The 19587-nt window shown below is 50.4% G+C and overlaps 4 protein-coding genes across 7 annotated transcripts; all 4 read right to left on the bottom strand.

Annotated features, from left to right (window-relative positions):
* Nucleotides 1-62: 62 nt before the first annotated feature.
* ZBTB22 (zinc finger and BTB domain containing 22) lies at nt 63-3424 on the bottom strand. The gene is made up of 2 exons (XM_046005631.1): nt 3330-3424; nt 63-2633 (listed from the first exon to the last, which is right to left on the bottom strand). Exon 2 carries the CDS (start codon nt 2562-2564, stop codon nt 654-656), a length of 1911 nt encoding a protein of 636 aa, XP_045861587.1. The 5' UTR covers nt 2565-2633; nt 3330-3424; the 3' UTR covers nt 63-653.
* A 659-nt stretch (nt 3425-4083) lies between these two features.
* Nucleotides 4084-8566, bottom strand: DAXX (death domain associated protein). Of its 4 annotated transcripts, none has more exons than XM_046006906.1 (8): nt 8434-8566; nt 7283-7542; nt 6297-7128; nt 5957-6171; nt 5566-5785; nt 4938-5412; nt 4562-4784; nt 4084-4347 (listed from the first exon to the last, which is right to left on the bottom strand). In XM_046006906.1, exons 2-8 carry the CDS (start codon nt 7487-7489, stop codon nt 4288-4290), a joined length of 2232 nt encoding a protein of 743 aa, XP_045862862.1. In that variant the 5' UTR covers nt 7490-7542; nt 8434-8566; the 3' UTR covers nt 4084-4287. The 4 variants fall into 4 exon arrangements, with proteins under 4 accessions (XP_045862862.1, XP_045862864.1, XP_045862863.1 ...); XM_046006908.1 differs by having other exon boundaries at nt 6297-6930; XM_046006907.1 differs by having other exon boundaries at nt 7283-7539; nt 8434-8565.
* Nucleotides 8567-14485: 5919 nt separating this feature from the next.
* On the bottom strand, nt 14486-14728 carry SMIM40 (small integral membrane protein 40). Its single transcript, XM_046004565.1, has one exon. The coding sequence runs from the start codon at nt 14726-14728 to the stop codon at nt 14486-14488; it is 243 nt and encodes an 80-aa protein (XP_045860521.1).
* Nucleotides 14729-17212: 2484 nt separating this feature from the next.
* Nucleotides 17213-18277, bottom strand: LOC123941950 (rRNA 2'-O-methyltransferase fibrillarin-like). Its single transcript, XM_046005812.1, has one exon. The coding sequence runs from the start codon at nt 18247-18249 to the stop codon at nt 17308-17310; it is 942 nt and encodes a 313-aa protein (XP_045861768.1). The 5' UTR covers nt 18250-18277; the 3' UTR covers nt 17213-17307.
* Nucleotides 18278-19587: the final 1310 nt, after the last annotated feature.

The raw sequence follows: 19587 nt of genomic DNA, 5'->3' as shown, positions 1-19587 counted from the left end.
TCCGCCCTCCCCCACCTGCGCCCTGGTCCCAGCAAACACAGAGGGGCTGTTGGTGAGCCGAGTGAAATGACCAATAAATATTTTAATCACCATTTAAAAAAAATAAGATTTAAAATGAAAACCGTGTACTCTTACGACTTACTCCCTCTTCGTCTTCACTCCCTCCTCAATGAGAATCCAGCTGGGGGCCCCCAAGGAGGAATAGGAGGGATAAGGGTGGAAAGGGCACGTCCTTAGGGAGGTGGGGTGGGTTCTAGGACAAGGGTGGGGCTCAAAGGCCTGGTCCCCACAACAACACAAACACAGACTTCAGGTACAGACTACAACCACCTGACCCTTGACCCTGTGACTCCAGGATGCTCCACGGCCCCCCTCCCTCCCCCCCACCATATGTGCCCTAGTCTGGAGCAGGGGGCTTCAGTGCACCCATCTGAGGGGAAGGGGACTTAGTTCCTTGGATACGTCGTGGGAGAGGGGCTGAGGAACGGACTGGGGTGGCCGATGGTGCAACATGGTTCCCCACTCCAAAATATATACAAGTCCAGAGAGATAAGGAAGACATTAAGCATGGTGGGAGATCACCTGAGGGCCATAGCACCCCTGCCTTGTGGCCCCTGCTTCCTCCATCCAGAAAGTCACCTCCAGGAGCCCCTTCAGTTTGTTCCTCCACCTCCACCAAAGCCCATCTCCACCTTGTGCACACTGGGTGGGGACCAGACCTTTCGGCTGGATTGGGGCGTGGCCCCGCTCGCCTCATCGCCACTGCCCCCGCCCCCGCCGGGGGACTCTCTCTTGGGTGGCAGGGCTGGCCCTGCCGGCCCCCCGGGTCCGGGCCCACTCCCGCCCCCGCCCAGGCGGTGCCTGCGCTCACAGTGTCCCCGGTGGCGCATGAAGCTGTCTCGCCACATGAACTTCTTGGCGCAGACGCCACACTCGTAGGGTTTGAGGCCCGTGTGTGTCTTCATGTGCTCGGTCAGGTGGTGCTTCATCTTAAACTTTTTGTTGCACACGGGGCAGTCAAAGGGCCGCAGGTTGAGGTGCATATTCACGTGCCGATCGCGCATGCTCTTGTGGGAGAAGGCCTTCCCACAGTGGCACAAAAAGATCTTATTCCCATCCCCACTGCCTGTCCCTCCAGGGGTACCCCCGGCACCACCCGGCATGCCCAGGGCCCCGGCCGAGGTGCCCCCCAGGGTCACCGCCCCATGTTCAGCTTGGTTCCCAGGTGGCTGGCCTGGAGCCTGTGAGGAGGAGGAGGAAGATGAAGACGATGGGAAGACTAGGATCTGGTTGCCCTGCATGTCCAGGGGAAGCAGGGGCCTCGGAGGGTGGGAGGGGGTGTAGGAGGAAGGGGTTGGCCCCCCTGAATCATCAAGCCCTGCCCCAGGACCCCCACCCTCATAGGAGCCAAAGTCATTGGAAGACTCACAGAAATTGACCTGCTCCTCTCCCTTATCCGGAGGTTCAGTTAGGGTCCGGACATCACTTATGCTAAGGGTAGCCTCGGGTCCTCCAGCCTCAGGAACCCTGGAGCCACCCCCCAGCTCTTCATCTTCATCATCCTCACAGGTCAACACCAGGTCTTCCTCCTCCTCATCCTCTTCCAGATCTGGGTCTTGGGGAACCAGCGGTGCTGGTGCTGGGCTGTTTCCACCCCGCTTCACGTATACCCAGTGCTTCTGCGGCATGATGCTGGGTGGTGCGTAGGTAGGCCGCCGGAGCCCAGCCCCGGGAACCACAGCACCCCTCCCATCCCCACCATCATCGCAAAGCTCATCTGCCTCCAGCAGCAGCTTCCCCGAGGTGGCTCCCCCACTGCCAACCACAGGGGCTGGGAATACAGGGCCACCTCCTCGGCGCTCCCCGCTGCCCACTGCAGAAGCTGCAAATGCCTCTTGGGAGGAAGAGGAGAAATCAGTGGACTCCCGGGGGCTGAAGTAGTTGCTGCTGCTGGGGGACTGATTCTCACTGGCCCGGCTGGAGGCATGAGAGCGCACAGAGCCCATGGTGGCGGGGCCCATGGTGGCTCCACTCCCTGATGGGAGCCCAGCCCCAGGGACAGTGGCAGAGGTGGCTGCGGCAGTGGTGACAGTGGTGCTGGTGGCCGAGGCTCGGCCTTCGCGGAGGAGTTCGGTGCATTTATCCACGATGTGCCACATTTGGAGCACCGACCCCACTGTGAGGAAGTTGACAATGTCAGCAGCAGCCATGCTGAGGCGGCCAGTGTAAGCCGAAGCCAGGACAGTCTCGAAGGCGCCTGGGTCCATGACGCTGGGCAGCGAGATGGAGGTCATGCCCTTGAGTAAAACCTGGTCGTGGAAGTAAGGGGAGGAGGCAGCCAGGACAGCACGATGAGCCCTGAACTCCCGGCCCTGCACTCGGATGGACACATCGCAGAGCTGGCCCTGTAGCCGCTGCTGATTGAGGGACTCCAGGAGGGCACTGGTCACCTCAGGGAAGGACACGTGTACCACCGCAGCTGCAGGCAGGGGCAGTGGGGGTGGGGCCAGTGACAGAGGCAGGGGCAGTGCTGCCCCACTGGGAGAGAGAGGAGATGGTTCCATGGTGTGGAGGGAGGGGGTACCCCCCCAGCCACAGGAACAAGGGAAGGAGGAGGGCGGCCGGGGGGGTCTCTGGGAAGAAAAAGAGAGAAGAATGATAACATCTCATAATGACAAAGTCCTTCCCTTTACAGTTTAAAAACATATTCACACCCTTTACCTGACTCCTCACAACAGCACTGTAAGGTAGGTATCCCTCTCAACCCTATTTGATAGATAGCAAACTAGGGTTCAGGAAGATTAGGAGATTATCCAAGATCACATAGCCAGTAAGTGACAGTGTCAGCAAACGCATAAGACCTGACTCCAAATCCAGTGCTCTTTCCTTGGAGATTAGAGAAATAAGGTGGTCTTGGGGAGTGGGGTGCCTCTCCTCATAATTTCCCATTTGCTTGAGAGCCTGACTTTCCAACATTTACCTTATTGGTGTTTTGCACCCTTTTATTGGGAGGGGGGCAAGTCTGCTCCTGTACGAAGAACCATCCCCCTCTTCAAGTGGTTTTTAGCCTATCCCCCCCCACCCAGCTCCTTCTCGAGCCAAGGCCCTCTTTGCCCCCCCGCTTACCTCTAGCCCCGCCCCTTCAAGACACGCCCCTTGGCCCTTTCGGCCCCGCCTCTTCAAGACCCACCCCCGTGGCCCTCTCGGCCCCGCCCCTTGCCTACCCCCGCCCACACCGGACCCCGCCCCCCTCTGCTCCGCCCCAAGCGCTACTTCGACCTCCTCTCCCACCCGGAAGGCGCCCCCCAACCCCGCGCGTCCCCGCTTACCGGGCCGCGCGCCCCCGGGCCCCCCCGCCCCTCACTCGGCGGCCAGAGCAGCAGCCTGGGCCCCTCCCGCCGCCATCTTGCGCCGACTCCCTCCGCCCTCCGCCTCCGCTCCGCCTCCCGCCCCTCTGGCTTTAAAGGCACAGGCGGGCACCCCCCCCCCCGCCCGTGACGCTGGGCAATGCTTGGCCGACTCGGACACTTCTCCTTTAAAGAACAGCTGTCTCATTCCACCTTAAAGGTAAACAGGCCTCTTCCGCCGCTTAAGTACTCAGAACTTGGTGGTTCGGCCGAAGCATTCATTTCCCTTTAATTCTGTAGGCCTATCCTTCCCATTGGCCAAGGGCCTTGGCCATCGCCGCTTAGGCTCCGCCCCTGAACTGTGGCCATTAGCGGGTTTGCGCGATCTAATTGCCCTGCTCTCCCAGCTTGACCGTCCCCCTGAAACCCCGCCCCCTTCCTCCAGGCACGGATTGGCCAAATAACCTTGAGTCGGCCCCTGATTGGCCTTTTTACTCCTACCGCTCAAAGTGAGAAAGTAAAGCGTATTCCGGACGCCCGAGCACGTTTTTTTTTGTTTTTTGGTGCGTGGCAGAGGGCAAGGGGAAGGCCTGAGGGCGAGGGAACTCCGAGAGAGGCGTTCTAAGGACAGGCTACAAAGGACAGCTCCAAGGTGTTGCCAGGGGTCAGGGAACCCTGAACCTGAGAACAGCTGGTGCCAAGCAGTGAGTATGGAAGGACAAGGAAAAGACAAGGATACAATAAGAAAAGAACTTTATTGTTTATTAATGTTTCTGTGTAAAACTTAAGTTTTTGTTGTTTTTTTGTTTGTTTTTTAAAAGAAACACCACCAAAAGGCGATTAGCTCAGTCAATCCCTTCCTCAGTGATCAGCTTCCCACCATCCTCCAAATACTATCCCAAGACATTTTGTTGGAAGCTGGCAGTGGGAGGAGAGGCAGCTAATCAGAGTCTGAGAGCACGATGATCTCCTCAGGATCGCACTGTGTGGCCACACTCATCTGCAGGGGAGTGAGAGATGGAGTCAGAAAGAGACGTCTGTCTGGAATATAGGGGGAGTAGAAGCGGAGGGAAGGACTTCTCAGAGATTAAAAACAGAGGTGAGGAAAAAGGAAGAGAGAGGATGTGGTACGTGTAACATTCAGATGGAACACCTGAAACTAAACAGACAATGAAAGAGAATTAAGTTAGGGAAAAACTGCCTCCCCCTCTTACCTTGTAAGTACCAGGCCGGGAGGGTAGTGAATGGGGGGTTTGGGACAACCGGGCTGGAGATGGGCTACAGAGGGAGCTGGTCACCAGGCCATGGCTAGGAGAGTCCACCCTCGTGGAGGAATCAGCAACTGGGGCCATAGAAGTCAGGGGAGAAGGTGGGCTAGACAGGGTAGGTATCTTCTTCCCATTCTTCTCATGCATTGCCCTTTGCCTTTCCACATAGCTAGGGACAGAAACACAAAAATGTAGGGGGGGGGTTATGGAGAGCCTGGGGCTGGAGGGGTCTCTCCCAGCAGACCCAGTTCCACAATATTCCTCTCAGAAAGCCCCCTAATCTCTCCTTGGCCTCCCTCCTCCTTGTCCTTCTTGTTGTTACCTGTTTCCTAATGGCCCTGCTCCAATCTGCTTCTCCTTCCGAGACTTCTTGCAGGGGGGACAAGAATCTCCCCAGGTATGAGGAGACACACCTCCATTGAAGGAAGTAGAGGTGACCATGGCTGCTCCATTCTCCAGGACAGTGGTGAGGGGGTCCTCTGATTGCTTCCTGGAAGAGGAAATGTCCCTCTCCTCAGGGGAAGGGGTGGTATCCAGGGGCAAGGCTTCAATCTCTAGCTCAAAGAGCTGAGACACAGGACTCTCTTCCTCCAGGGGTAACTCCTCAAGGTGTTCTCCATTGCTTTCGGCATCTATGCTGGAGGGGGCCAAGGGCTCTTCTGACAATGAAGATGGTGACACTATGTGTCCTTTGTTTTGCTGCTCCCCTGCAGACCTGCTGATTCCTTTGCTAGGTTCCAGATTCTTTTCAGTGGACATCCGTGGTGGGGACATAGGGCTCTTGTCTACATTCTGACCTGGAAAAGAAGAAAAGAGGGGAAAGGTAGCATGAGAACTCAGAGAGAGAATACTGCTGAGAGTAAGAGGAGGAAGGGAAGGGTCTCAAACAGGTGGCTCATATCTAACAGAGTAGAGGGAACTGACACAGGAGGAGACTGTTCTTGACATACCTGCTTCCTCCTCCTCCTCCTCCTCCTCTTCATCGTCCCCCTGACCTTCCTGCATCTGTTCAAGATCCTCCTCTTCCTCAGAATCTGTGACCTCCTCTTCTTCTTCCTCCTCCTCCTCTTCCTCTTCTTCCTCTTCCTCATCACTTTCCTCATCTTCTTCATCATCAGTCTCGGGCTTGGAGGTGGTAGGGCACTCCTGGGATGCCATTCCACTAGGGCCCTAGGGGACAAAGGAGTTCCTCTAAGGAATCCCTTGCCCCAGAGGGTCTGGTTCTTGTGTTCCTTTTGTACTCTTCCCCATCGGGGGACAGGGGGCGGGCGCGGGGGGAATCCCTGCTGGCCAGAGCAAGGGAAGGACAAAGTCTGTCTGAAGGGTTTATCCCTTCCATACCTCACCAGAATCCAGGGAGGCTTTGGGGGGGTCTGCAGTGTGGGAAGAGGTAGCTTGAGGAAGCCGAGCTCTTCTCTTCTGTCTCTCGCCCTCCTCACTCTTGTCTTGCATCATTGCATATTTGGAGATGACCTCATCCAGCCGGCTCATAGCCAAGCTTCGGTTTTCTCGCAGGCGCCGGGCTAAGGCAGGATCCGACAGTGCCGGGTCAATGCCTATGTGGGAAGATATAAAGTCAGAGTACTCAGCCCAAACCCTAGAAGACGGGACGAGCGAGATGCCCCTTCCACCAAACATCTGTCATATAAGGGTTACCGACAGGCATCTCACTAATCCCTACCTGGCCTATAGTCATCTGTGAGGTGACAGCCAAAGTTATAGATGAGATCAAGGTGGCGTCGCTCCTGTAACCTGATGCCCACATCTCGGAAGGCATCCTGAGCCATGAGCTGGAGCTGCTGTCGGGGGAGGCCAAGGCTGTGCCGAGCAGCTGCCTTCTCCACGGCCCGCAGCACATCTCCATAGTCAGGGAAGGTATCTGGCCCCGGTTTGTTGATGAGCCTCTCAATGCGTCTGTTGACCTCTGGGTAGCGGGTGCCGCGGTAGGGGATGCGCTGCTCTATGACACGGCCCGTCAGGGAAGAGCAGTCTTTGAGCTCACACAGCCTCCCGAAGAGGCGGATCAGCTTACGCTTCAACCTCGCTTCCTGCAGGTACGTGGAGTCGGGGTCGTCCAATTCTGAGAGATCCAACTCCTTTTCCTGCAGCCGCCGGATCTCTGCCACATAGAGCGCTAGCAGTTGCTCCAAGCGCTGGATCTGCCGCCGGGAACCACGGGTCCTTGGGGCCTCAGAGGCAGTGGTCTCGGCATGTGTGGGGTCCGAGGAGGGGTCTGTGGGAGGGTTATTCCCAGAGGGTTCACTAGAGGTGGTGGCAGCAGGGGCCAGGTTCAGCTTCTTCTTGGCTGAATGGGCCTTGAGAACAGTGCAGAGCTCATTAATGTAGACATAGAGCTTAGCTGGCCGACTCTGGGCCCGAGAGAGGACCCGAGAGAGGATGTTGCAGAACTCCGCCGAGGCCAAAAACAGAGAGTGGGCACGCTGCTGCCGGTTATAGAGGAATGGGACCACCTCAGGGTGGTCTGCTGTCTGCGTCTTACACAGTTCAAGGAACTAGAGGGTTCAGAGGAAGAAGGGAGGGGAAAAGAGACAAGGGGAAGGGTTGAGAGAAAGAAGGCGAGGCGGGGTTAGTGGGGAAGAAAGGACAGGAGGGCCAGTCAGCCATCCCCCTCCCTGGGGCACAAGAATCTTCTCCCCTAAAGCTCACCTCTTCAAACAGCTTCTCATTCTCCAACTTGTAGCATTTCTTGCCGCCAGAACTACTGCTTCCTCCAGCCCCATGGGGCTGGGAGGAGCCAGGGGCTTCTGCCTGGGGTGAGGCCGGATTGGGGGGTGGGTGGGAGGGCCCTGGCTGAGCAGCTGCTTCATCTTCGTCATCATCATCCAGCACGATGATGCTGTTAGCGGTGGCCATGGGGGGATCAAATCCCCGGGAGGGAGGAAGTGTTGGGGATTTCGGGATTCCTGCTGGAAGGGGATGGGGCCTCAGAAAGAGCCCCTCCAGCACAGCCCATCCCTTCATTGCACACATTTTCCAGTCTTCTTGGGCTCCAGTAACACCCAGCCCTGCCCAAGAGTGTCCTCACCGCCTATCTTCAGCAAACATTAGTACCGGACGCTTTTCTGGCCTTTTACTAGGGAGCCCCAAACCACCTGAAAACCTTAAGTTCCTCGCCCCTAGCTCCACCCCTCCTGTCGATATCCTGTCTCTGGTTCGTTTCCCCACTATCGTCGCATACTTGGCAAGTTGATTCTTCCAACCCCTGGACCACCTTCCGCCTTGCACTCTGGATTTCCTGACATTCCCTCACACAGACACCACACCCCCGTCAGCACTACCTCCCGAGCCTTCCCCCCTTCACTCTCAAGCACGTCAAATCCACACCCTCACCCCATCCTGAAGAATCACCCCCAACTCCGAGACTCTGAGGCGAAGGAGGTTCCCTCCCAAGCACCCATTCCCCCTTCGCCTTCCTGAATTATCTTCACACTCCACCCTCAGACGGGTCTCCTCAAACCCGGGCGTTAGGTTGGGAGAGATCTCACCTCAAGTCCCCTCCCTCTTACCCCACCCGATTTCCCCATTCTCTTTCTGTGACCTGTAGCCGATTGCGAGCCTAGCGCTGAACTCTCCCGATTCCTCTCTGATCCCGACCCCGCGTCCGACCCCTTCCCCAGAATGAGCTTCCCGCCAAGTCCCCCTCCCCCAGTTCAGTCCCCCGGCCGCCCCACTCCCCTTCAGGGATTGGAAGGAAGGTACCACAGCCTGCCCCTCAGACTCAGCGTCCGGGACTCCCCAGTACCTCTCCCTCGACATTCCCGCCCCCGCCTTCGCTCCCCGCACGGTCCGGCCCCCACCTCAGAAACGGTCTCTCGAGGCGACCCTCGCTGCTGATCTCAGAACCTCGCATGGTTCCCTCCGCCTTCCTTCCCCCTCCCACCGCAGGCCCTTCTCTGGACCGGAAGTTGCTGAATTTCCGCCTACAGCCATCTAGACGCGGCCATATTGTCGTACGGCGCTCGGCCCCGCCGCGGCCGGAAGTGGCGGTAGGCCCGCCCCCACCTCCAGTGTCGCCCACACGGTCTGCGGCCCCCTTTCCTGTGACCAGTAGAGGGCGGGCTTGTCACCTCAGGGCGTCCCAAAGTACGGGGACGCCATCTTGCCGTACGGTATTGGCTACACCCGAACTCGGGCGCGCCGGCGACGGAGCTCTTTTCACCCGGTGCTTCTGCGACTCCACCAATCAGAAACTTACTGCATCCGGCCCAACCGTCGGCGGGTCGCGTGCGGGAAGGACTGAGCCACCTTTCCAAGTAGGGGAGGGGGAACGGGACAGGACAGCTAAGAAACTGGGCCCTCCAAGACTGCGCAAGGGTGCAGGGAAGAGCGAGAGTCTCTTAAGAGGGGGGAAAAAAACCGCTTTTCCTTCCGTTAGGCCATTGACCAGCCTTCCGGCGCTGCTTTCCTACCTGCCTTGTACCCTTCCACGGCTTAATCGACTGTGCCTGCCCCTTCCTTTCTGCAGACTGCGCACTCCCTTGCCGCTGTCCAGCAGCTACTTCTAATTCCAGGTTCTTTCCGCTCCCAATCGTGAAATCATAACACAACCATACAAATGAGCACAGAGCGCTACACAAATGTGTTGTTATTATTACTATTGTTATTGATGTCTCTTTAAGCGCCTACACGGAACTAATGACAACCAAGTAGGTGGCACCTAGGTGGTTCTCCGTTCTTTTCTGGTGGGGCTTCCCGAAGTGTGGGCAGTGATGACCTGGAGGCCGAGCTTTGTCCAGGAGCTCCAGGGCCTTCGGACAGCGATATGGGGCGGGAGCTTTGAGGACAAACTATGCAAATTGCCGCTGTGAGGGCTATCAGATGAAATGAGACTTCTAAAATACCTTGGGTCTCGACTCCTCCTTTTCCTCTGGGAGAGCTGAGGAAAGAGACAAGAAACTGATTTTGACGTCCGCCTCCTCCCCACGCCCATCTCACTCAACTTCAGGAGGGCCGGAAGGATTCGTGGAGGCCAAGCTGGCTCCAAATATGAGCATATGGGGAAGTCAGACTGGTTAACACGGAGATTCCCGTCTCCTGCAACCTTTCACATTCGACAAGTTGTAAGCATCTTGCCGCTTTGTGGGACCGCAGAGGTCCTTACATCCCTAAGCTCTCAGAGTACCAGAAGCTCAAACCCTCCCTTCCATTAAAGAATCCCACACCATGTCTACACCTATAGTCTTCAAATTAGGGAACATGAAAAACTCCAAGAGGGTACTTAGACTTAGAGGAGCTGGAGGAATGTAATTTCCAGATTCTCAACTTTTGCAAAATTGGTCTTACTGAGTAAATGCCTGCAGTAGAGGTTCTCCCTCTTCCTGTTTCCTTTTATAATAGACTTCCTCCCTCTTAAAGAAAAAAAAAATGCAGTCATACCTCATGTTATTGTGCTTCACAGATATTGTGGAATTTTTTTTTTGTTTTTTATAAATTGAAGGTTTGCATTGAGCAAATCTTTTGGCAGCATTTTTCTTTTTTAAAAAAAATTATTTTTAAGTAATCTACATCCAATGTGGGGCTCAGACTTACAACCCCCAAGATCAAGAGTTGCATGTTCTATAGACTAAGTCAGCCAGCTGCTCCTATTGGCACCATTTTCTTAACAGCATTTGCTCATTGTGTGTCTCTGTGTCACATTTTGGTAAGTATTGCAATACTTCAAATTTTTCCATTATTTTTATATTTGTTATGGTGATCTGTGATCAGTAGTTTTTGATGTTACTATTGTCATTGTTTTGGAATACCACAAATGACACCCACATAAGACAGTGAACTTAATAAATATTGTGCACCAACCAGCTGTTCCCCACTTCTCTCCCTCTCTTCAGTCTCCCCTATTCTCTGAAACACAACAATATTGAAATTAGGCCAATTAGTAACCCTACGATGGCCTCTAAGTGTTCAAGTGAAAGGAAGAGTCACCTCTCACTTTAAATCAAAAGCTAAAAATTATTAAGCTTAGTGAGGAAGGCAAGTTGAAAGCTGAGATAGGATGAAAGCTGGGCCTCTCATGCCAAGCAGTCAGGCTGTGAATACAAAGGAAGAGTTATTGAAGGAAATTAAAATTGCCTCTCCAGAGAATACATGAACAATCAAAAAAACAGCGTTATTGCTGATATGGAGGAAGCTTGAATGGTTTGGATAGAAGATCAAACCAGCCACAACATTAAGCCACAGCCAAACTCTCAGAGGCCCTAACTCTTCAATTCTCTGAAGGCTGAGAGAGGTGAGGAAGCTTTAGAAGAAACGTTTGAGGCTTACAGTGGTTGGTTCATGAGGTATAAGGAAGCCATCTTTATAACATAAAAGTGCAAGGGGAAACAGCATGTGCTGATGTAGATGTAACAAGTTACCTAGCAGACCTAGCTGAGAGAATTTAGGAAAGTGACTACACTAAACAGATTTTCAGTGTAGATGAAAGAGTCTTATATTGGAAGAAGATACTATCTAGGACTTTCATAGCTAGTGAGAAGTCAGTGCTTGGCTTCAAAGCTTGAACCGACAGGTTTACTCTCTTGTTGAGTGCTAATACAGCTAGGGACATTAAGTTAAAGTCATTGCTCATGCGCCATTCCAAAAATCCTAGAGGCCTTAAGAATTACGCTAAATCTGCTCTGCCTGTGCTCTATAAATAACCACAAAGCCTGGATGACAGCACATCTTGACAGCAAAGTTTACTGTTAACATCTACTGCTCAGGGGGCGCCTGGGTGGCTCAGTGGGTTAGGCCTCTGCCTTCAGCCCAGGTCATGATCTCAGGGTCCTGGGATCAAGCCCCGCATGGGGCTCTCTGCTCAGCAGGGAGCCTGCTTCCTCCTCTCTCTGCTGTCTCTCTGCCTACTTGTGATCTCTGTCTGTCAAATAAATAAATACAATCTTTAAAAAAAAAATCTACTGCTGAGAAAGATTCCTTTCTGTTACCGCTCATTGAAAATGCACTTGGTAATCCAAGAGATCTGATGGAAATGTACAATGAGATTAATATTGTTTTCATGCCTGTTAAACACAGCATCCATTCTGCAGACCACGGATCAAGGAGTAATTTTGACATTTAAGTCTTATCACTTAAGAATACATTTCATAAGACTGTTGCTGGCATACATAGTGATTCTTCTAATGGATCTGGGGGAAGTATATTGAAAACCTTCTGGAAAAATTCGTCAATGTAGATGCCATTAAGAACATTCGTGATTCATAGGATGAGGTCAAAATATCAACATTAAGGGGCACCTGGGTGGCTCAGTGGGTTAAGCCTCTGCCTTTGGCTCAGGTCATGATCTCAGGGTCCTGGGATCGAGCCCCACATTGGGCTCTCTGCTCAGCGGGAAGCCTGCTTCTCCCTCTCTCTCTGCCTGCCTCTCTGTCTACTTGTGATGTCTCTCTCTGTCAAATAAATAAAATCTTTTTTTAAAAAATCAACATTAATAAGGGTTTTGAAGAAGTTGATTCCAACCTTCATGGAGGACTTTGAGGTGTTCAAGATGTCAGTGGAGGAAATAACCACAGATGTTGTAGAAATGGCTAGAGAACTAGAATCAAAAGTGGAGCCTCAAAATGGGACCAAATTGACTGCAATCACAAGATTAATCTTCAACAGATGAAGAGTTGCTTCTTATGGGTGAGCAAAAAAAAAAGTGTTTTCTTGAGATGAAATCTCTTGGTGAAGATACTATTAAGATTATTGAAATGGCAACAAAGGATTTAGAATATTACATAAACTTAGTTGATAAGGTAGCAGCGGGGGTTGAGAGAATTGATTCTAATTTTGAAAGTTCTGTAGGTAAAATGCTACCAAATAGCATCACAAGCTACAGAAAAATCATTTGTGAAATAATAGTCAACAGATGTGGCAAACCTCCTTTTTGTCTTATTTTAAGAAACTGGCACAGCCATCCTAACCTTGAGCAATCACCACTCTGATCAGTCAGCAGCCATCAGCATCTAGGAAAGACCCTTCCCCAGCAAAAAGATTAAAACTCCCTGAAAGCTCAGGTGATAGCTGACATCTTTCAGCAATAATGTATTTTTATTTTATTTTTTGAGAGTGAGAGAGTGTGTGTATTGCTGGGTGGGGAGGGGTAGAGGAAGAGAGGGAGAGAGAATGCCAAGGAGTCTCCACACCCAGCGCAGAGTCCAACATGGGGCTCGATTTCATGACCCTGAGATCATGACCTGAGCAGAAATCAAGAGTTGACCGCTTAACCGACAGAGCCATCCAGGTGCCCTTCCATAAAATATTTTTAAATTAAGGTATGTGCATTTGTGGTTTTTTAGACATAATACTATTGCACACTTAATAGACTATAGTATAAACATAACTTATATGGACTGAGAAACCAAAAAAGTTCCTTTGACTTGCTTTATTTCAGTATTTGCTTTGTTGTGTCTGGAACTGAACCTGCAAATCTCTGAGGTGTGCCTGTGGTTGTCAATCATGAAATCTTACCTTGTCTTAATAAAGAAACACATAGTGGGGCACCTGGGTGGCTCAGTCAGTTAAGCATCTGTCTTTGGCTTAGGTCATTATCTGGGCTCCCTACTCAGTGGGAAGTCTGCTTCTCCCACTCCTTTTCCCTATGCCTCTCCCCCCAGCTAGTACTTTCCCTCTCACTCTCTCTCTCAAATAAATAAAATCTTAAACACACACATAACCTTGTACTTTCCCTCTCACTTTCTCTCAAATAAATAAATCTTAAAACACACACACACACACACACACACACACACACACACACTCATAGCCTATTTCTTTCATCAAGGTACCATAAACACCTCCTCCCTTATCTCATTAAAAATGTACTTTTGATTTTTAGCCATTTAAAAAACGTGTGCAGTCTTTATGCCATTTAATCAGTTCTGTTCTCATAATTGTAATGATAGCACAGAAGAAGTTTTTTTTTAACTTTTCTGTCTATGGTCACAAGAAAGAAAAATGCTTTTCACCTCAATTAAAATATAAATATAGGCAGGAAAGTAGGATAGATTAGCCTATAAAAGACTTTCAAGTATAAAAGCCTAAAATTGTCAGGATGCCTGGGTGGCTCAGTCGGTTAAGCGGCTGCTTTTGGCTCAAGTCATGATCCCACGGTCCTGGGATCAAGTCCTACATTGGGCTCCTTGCTCAGCAGGGAGCCTGCTTCTCTGCTTGTGCTCTCTCTCTCTGACAAATAAGTAAATAAGATCTTAAAAAAAATAAAAGCCTAGGGCACCTGGGTGGCTCAGTGGGTTAAGCCGCTGCCTTTGGCTCAGGTCATGATCTCAGGGTCCTGGGATCGATTCCCGCATCGGGCTCTCTGCTCAGCGGCGAGCCTGCTTCCCTCTCTCTCTCTCTGCCTGCCTCTCTGTCTGCTTGTGATCTCTCTCTGTCAAATAAGTGAATAAAATCTTTAAAAAATAAATAAATAAAAGCCTAAAATTGTCTGTGGGGAAGTGAACCAGGTGTTCAAGGAGAAAAGAGAGTCATGAAAGAAGGAAAGGAATAATTCTAATTGTTAGGAGCTTGTTTATCTATTTTTAAATGGATAGTGGTGAGTATCAAGTCACTATGATATTACCCTCCCCCTGGACATTCAAAGGGTGATCTGTTTCATTTTTCAATGTGAATGTTTTCAATATACCAGAAATTATATCCTTGAAACAATTTTAATTTATGACGAAAAATTTTAGGTGGTTACTTTAAAATGTGAGAAGTACGAACTTTTCCAAAATTAATTTCCAATGTGTAGGTGCAAAAAAATGTAAGACAGCTGCTCTAAGCTATCCCAGTGTCCCCTCCACAGCCCCCAGCAGTCCCATCTCCCTCCGCTCTCACCTCTGTAGCAGGAGAAGAGAATGTTAATAGGAAAGATGGTCACAATTCCAGCTCCTCCTCCTTCTGAGGTGTTCTCAGAAGCCAGTCCCCAAACTTTGCCCACGGCAGCAGCCACAGTAGCCTACAAACAGCCTCCAGTGTCAGTAGTGTGAGGACGAGGGCCAGGAAGATGATGAAGGCCTTGTCCAAGGCCCGACGCAGGGGACTCCTGGGAGGACAGGGCCCCTGGGCAAATGCCAGGAAAACATCCTCCTCATCCACATCACCTTCCTCCTCCGCCATACTAACTCATAGTCTGACAGCTGACTGGATCAGGGAGGCTGGCATGGAAGCCCTTGCTCAGCAGCACCAGGATTAAAGGGCATGGCAGCAGCAAGTCCTGCACCTGTCAGGCTTGACCCTAATTCCCCCACCAAAGAGAGAGAAAGAAGAGAAGAGCCTCTGAGCCTTTGAAACACTCATATAATCACCCAGTGCACTGTGAACGGTCTGAACTAGATGATTCATAAAGTCTGTCCGCCTTTACTATAACTGGGACTTGGCAACTGAAGGCCCAACACAGACCCATGCAAACTGGAACTGCTCAAGTCATTCTAGGTCTCTAGGCTCAGGGCCCAACATCTTGGGGCCCTACAGAGAGAGGGTGAGCAAGCAGAGCTGGTATGCTACCGTGAGCCGCTGTCAGCCCATTCCAGCTTCACAGTGGGTGGTGAGAAAAGGCCTAGGGGAAGGGCTCTCTTAACCCACGTGTGGGGGGGAGCACAGAGGTGGGATGGAGGCTGCGCAGGACTACGTCTCCCCCCAAGTCTCGGCCACTAATCCACGGAAACTCACACAGCTCTCTTCCGGATTTCCCGCCAGAGGACAGCTATAATTGGACCACAGAAGCCCAAGGGGAGGTCTAGAAAAAAAGAAAGATCATGATTGGTCGGTCAGCGGGGCCAGAGGGTGTAATTGGAGCCTAAGTGTTGGGGCAATAATGAGGGAGAGTGAGGGGTCCTGAGAAAGAGTTATTAGCTGGGAATGTCGTCCAGAAGGTTGTTGTTGGGGCAAAGACTGAAGGTCATTCCTTGGCCCTGTTCCTCAGGCACTGGCTGGAAGGTCCATGACGGAAATCGAAGCCCATATGGAGACCAGAGGACCCCCTGGGTGAAGTGGGGCCGTGGGGGATAGGGTAGCCCGCCGAGTAAGCTGTGTGCGGTAGTGGACCTCATACCTGGATCCTTTAGGGTCTCTTACCTACCTTAGTAGGAAGACCTTGTTCATGCCCAATACGGTACAAACGATGTCACAATTTTGTTATTATTTGCTGTTGCCACAAGAGGGTTGTGTTAAAAGTAAAAAAAAAAAAAAAAAAAACCTGGATGGGATCAAACTGATTACATAATTAGGAGGTGTGTTAAATTTTCGTTTAGTATATGTGCTGCCGAAGCGAGCACATGGGTTAAATTAATTAAAGAGGCCATTAGACTGCGGTGGTGCTAATAGCATGGTGGCCTATGTTAGCACATCAAAATCTAAGCCTGTAAATTCCTCAAGGTTAGGAAATCAGTACTCAGAAGACAGTCACAGCCAACTAGACTTTACGCTTTTACAGCTGGCCAAATAATTTACTTTCTTTGCTTCTGCACTTTTATCTGTGTAAGTCTTTCTGGTGGCTCCTGTCTACGGAGCATGCCTAACCACTCCCAGTTTGGTGCTGCCCCCATTCAAATCCGTTTTTCCTCCAACGCTTAAAATTTTTAATATGCCTCAGTTTATTTTTTGTCTGTCTGTGAGTGTGATCTTGGGGAAGTCATCTAACTTTTTCTTAGCTTTGTTTTTTTTTGTTTTATAAAACTGGTAAATCTCTTGCCTCACAAAATTGTTATAAGGGGCAAATGACACAAGTGTTTTTAGTTTGTTTTCATTTTTTGTAAATTGTGAAGTGCTACGTTAATGTATTAATTTCTGATACCCTCGCTTATGTCTCAGGCAAGTTTACAATAAGGCTATACAATCACCTTTTTCTTTCCTTCCACATGGCAGGTTCAGCACCAAGGTCTTGTGTAATGTAAATTCATGGGATTTTAAAAAAGTTTTTAAATAATTTCAAGTTTACAGAAAACATTTTAAAAAGTATCCAGTATTCAGGGGCACCTGCGTGGTTCAGTCTGTTAAGCATCTGACTCTTGATTTCGGCCCAGGTCATGATCTTAGGGTCATATCAGGGTCATGAGATCAAGTGCCCTATTGGGTTCAGTGCTCAGCATGGAGTCTGCTTGAGATTCTTTCCCCTTCCTCTCCCTCTGCTTCTCCTGCTCCTGATATTTCTCTCTCAAGTAAATAAATAAAATCTTTAAAAATATAAAGAGCACAGGCTTTTCATTTCTGCAAGATGTCTTTCAACCCAAGTGCCACATGTGGGCAAGAGAAAAATGATGTTGTGTCCTTTTCAGTGCATGACATCAGAAAGTGCTGGAGGTGAACCCATCTCACCCCTGTACTACTAACCCAGTTTGGCAGGTTTCTCCTCCATAAAGTCACCATGTGTCCCTTTGTAATTCCTAAGTATCTGCTACATCATCATATCTCTATCTATCTGCCTTAGCATCCATTGATAACCCCCATTGGAATAACCACCATGATAATGTTTGTTAAGTACTGATTTTTAATTCCATCATTTCTTCTTCAGGTTTTAGTCAACAATCTGCTATAAAAGAAAGCATTTTGTTCTCCCTTGTTTTTGTTTTTGTTTTTGTTTGTTTGTTTGTTTTTTAAGCGACTAAGCCACCCAGGTGCGCCTGGATGAGTCTTTTAATAGAAAAACACACGTGAAACATTAGCAACACAATCTCTTGGCAATCCAGATGGCCGGGGGTTCAGTTCTTCACCTTGGGAGGTGGCCTGTACACACCCACCACCACGGCGTGGTCTCTCTCATATGGCTCTAAGGTCAGCTGCTCCTGGGGCTTCATGTTCTCCTGCTGCATCTTCTTCACTTCAGAGGCAAACACAGCCTCAGCAGAGGCTGTGAAGTCAATGCATTTGGCCTTAATAGAAATCACGAAGTGTCCTCCGTTACGAAGGAAAGTGTGGGCATTCAGGGCTACGATCGGGGTCTGGTCTGGCTGGGCCACGTCGGCAAAGATCACATCCACCATCGCGATGAGCATGCGGTACTTGTGCGGGTGCCGAGCGTCCTCAGTAACAGGAATAATGTTGCTCCTCTTCTTGGCCAAGTTAATGAGGTCACGGCCAGAGCGGTGGGAGAACTCGACTGCATAAACTAGACCGTCCGGGGCTACAATGTCAGAGACGTGGGAGACAGTGGTGCCTGATGCAGCCCCAGGGTAGAGCACCTTGGCCCCTGGCTTGATATGGATCTGGTCCACGCCACCCAGGATTGCTGCTGCCACCCTGGAGCGGAAGGGGTTCCAGGCACGGTACTCGATTTTGTCATCTCCCTCCGCAATAGAGTCTCTCTTCTCTCCATATACTGATTCTCCAGGAACCAGATTCTTGGTGACAAGGGCATCTTCCTTTCCTCGACAAATGAAGACACCTTCATGTCGATGAGGCTCCACCATCACATTCTTCCCCGACTTGTTTCCTCTTTTTCCTCCCCGACCGCGACCCGGGTTGCCACCAGACTGGAAACCTCCACCACCTCCTCCTCCTCCTCCTCCGCCTCGGCCCCTAAAGCCGCTACCCCGACCTCTGCCTCCGCCAAAGTCTCCTCGGCCTCCACCACGACCACCGCGGTCACCGAAGCCCCCTCGGCCACCGAAGCCGCCCCCACGGGGGCTGAAACCTGGCTTCATGGCGAGAGCTCAGCTCCCCGGCTCAGGACTCTGGGGCGACCCAGACTACACGAGTCTGGTCTGTTCTCCCTTGTTTATTCATTTATTGATATCCTATGGACTCATGGGTTCCTATCTTACTCAATAAACTGTAATCCATTACATCATATTTATTATCTGGACCTGTGGATTTCTATTTTACTTAATGAATTATAATAGGTTACTATAATTATTATTTTGATGCACAAATTATCCCAAATTTGTCAAATAAAATAACCCTTCAAGCAGGATCCCGTGTCCTTCTGAAATGTCCTTAACATTATTTGAGCGCTTCCTTACTTTCCCTTGCAATTTGTACTTTTCCTGTCTCAGCTTAGGAATCAACCATGTCTTTTTCTGGCTTCTTCTAACAGGGTGACACTTGGAAACCAAGATCTGGGTGGTAGATATCCTCATTGCTATAGGGATGCCATTGTTTGTAGGCCCCATCTGCAAACCAAGCAAGGAAATATATGAACATATATATGAACACACACACACACACACACACACACACACACACTGTTGCTGCCTAACATAACCATAAACAACCATTTTATTATACTTGTGGAATGCTGTCAGGAATTCAGAAAGGACACATTAAGGACAGGTTGTGTTTGCTTGGTGATGTCTGGTTCCTCAGGTAGGAAGATTTAAAGGCTGGGGGTGACTTAGCTGATGAGGTGGAACCATCAGGAGGCATCTTCTGGCTGTTGATGCTAGCTGTCAGCTGAATCTGTGCTGGAGCTCTTGGCCAGAACACCTACACAAGTCCTCTCCATGTAGCCTGGGCTTCTTCACAGCATGGTAATCTTGGGATAGTTAGAATTCTTACATGGCCCTTGTGGCTCTGAAAACAAGTGTTGCAGTGAAAAGGGCAAAAGGTGCATCACCTTTTAGATCTAGCCTCAGAAATCTTATAGCATGACTTCACTGCATTTATTGGTTACAGGAGAGTCACAAACCTGTTCAGATTTATAGGGAGGAGATATAGATCTCATAAATGCACCCCTTGATGGAAGAAGTGGAGAGAGTTCAAGAGAGAGTGGTGAATAAGAGGAGAATAAGAGCACAGCCTGTTCTTTCAAAGAATGTTGCCCTAAAGGGAAAGAGAGAAATGAAGCATAATGTAGAAGGATATGTGGGATCAGGAGGAAGGATTTTTTTTTAATGGACATATTCTGGTATTTTTATATGCTCATAGAAATGACTAAGTAGGGAGGGAGGAGACAAGGGGGTAAAGTGTAGGAGTGGTAGGACTGGTATCCTTGAGTGAGAGAGCCTGGGGTGCAGTCCATAAGTAGAGGAGGTAGCCTTGGA

The sequence above is a fragment of the Meles meles genome, chromosome 5 (genome assembly GCF_922984935.1).
Source record: "Meles meles chromosome 5, mMelMel3.1 paternal haplotype, whole genome shotgun sequence".
Lineage (NCBI taxonomy): Eukaryota > Metazoa > Chordata > Mammalia > Carnivora > Mustelidae > Meles > Meles meles.
The sequence above is the reverse complement of the archived record's forward strand: the minus strand, read 5'-3'. Positions and strand labels throughout refer to the sequence as shown.

Coding starts and splice junctions, on each gene's coding strand:
- ZBTB22 (XM_046005631.1), bottom strand. CDS start 2,564: ATGGAACCATCTCCTCTCTCTCCCAGTGGGGCAGCACTGCCCCTGCCT.
- DAXX (XM_046006909.1), bottom strand. CDS start 8,486: ATGCGAGGTTCTGAGATCAGCAGCGAGGGTCGCCTCGAGAGACCGTTT. Junction 7,129..7,282: donor ATGAGAAGCTGTTTGAAGAG/GTGAGCTTTAGG, acceptor TGAACCCTCTAG/TTCCTTGAACTGTGTAAGAC. Junction 4,785..4,937: donor GCAGGGCCATTAGGAAACAG/GTAACAACAAGA, acceptor TTCTGTCCCTAG/CTATGTGGAAAGGCAAAGGG.
- SMIM40 (XM_046004565.1), bottom strand. CDS start 14,728: ATGGCGGAGGAGGAAGGTGATGTGGATGAGGAGGATGTTTTCCTGGCA.
- LOC123941950 (XM_046005812.1), bottom strand. CDS start 18,249: ATGAAGCCAGGTTTCAGCCCCCGTGGGGGCGGCTTCGGTGGCCGAGGG.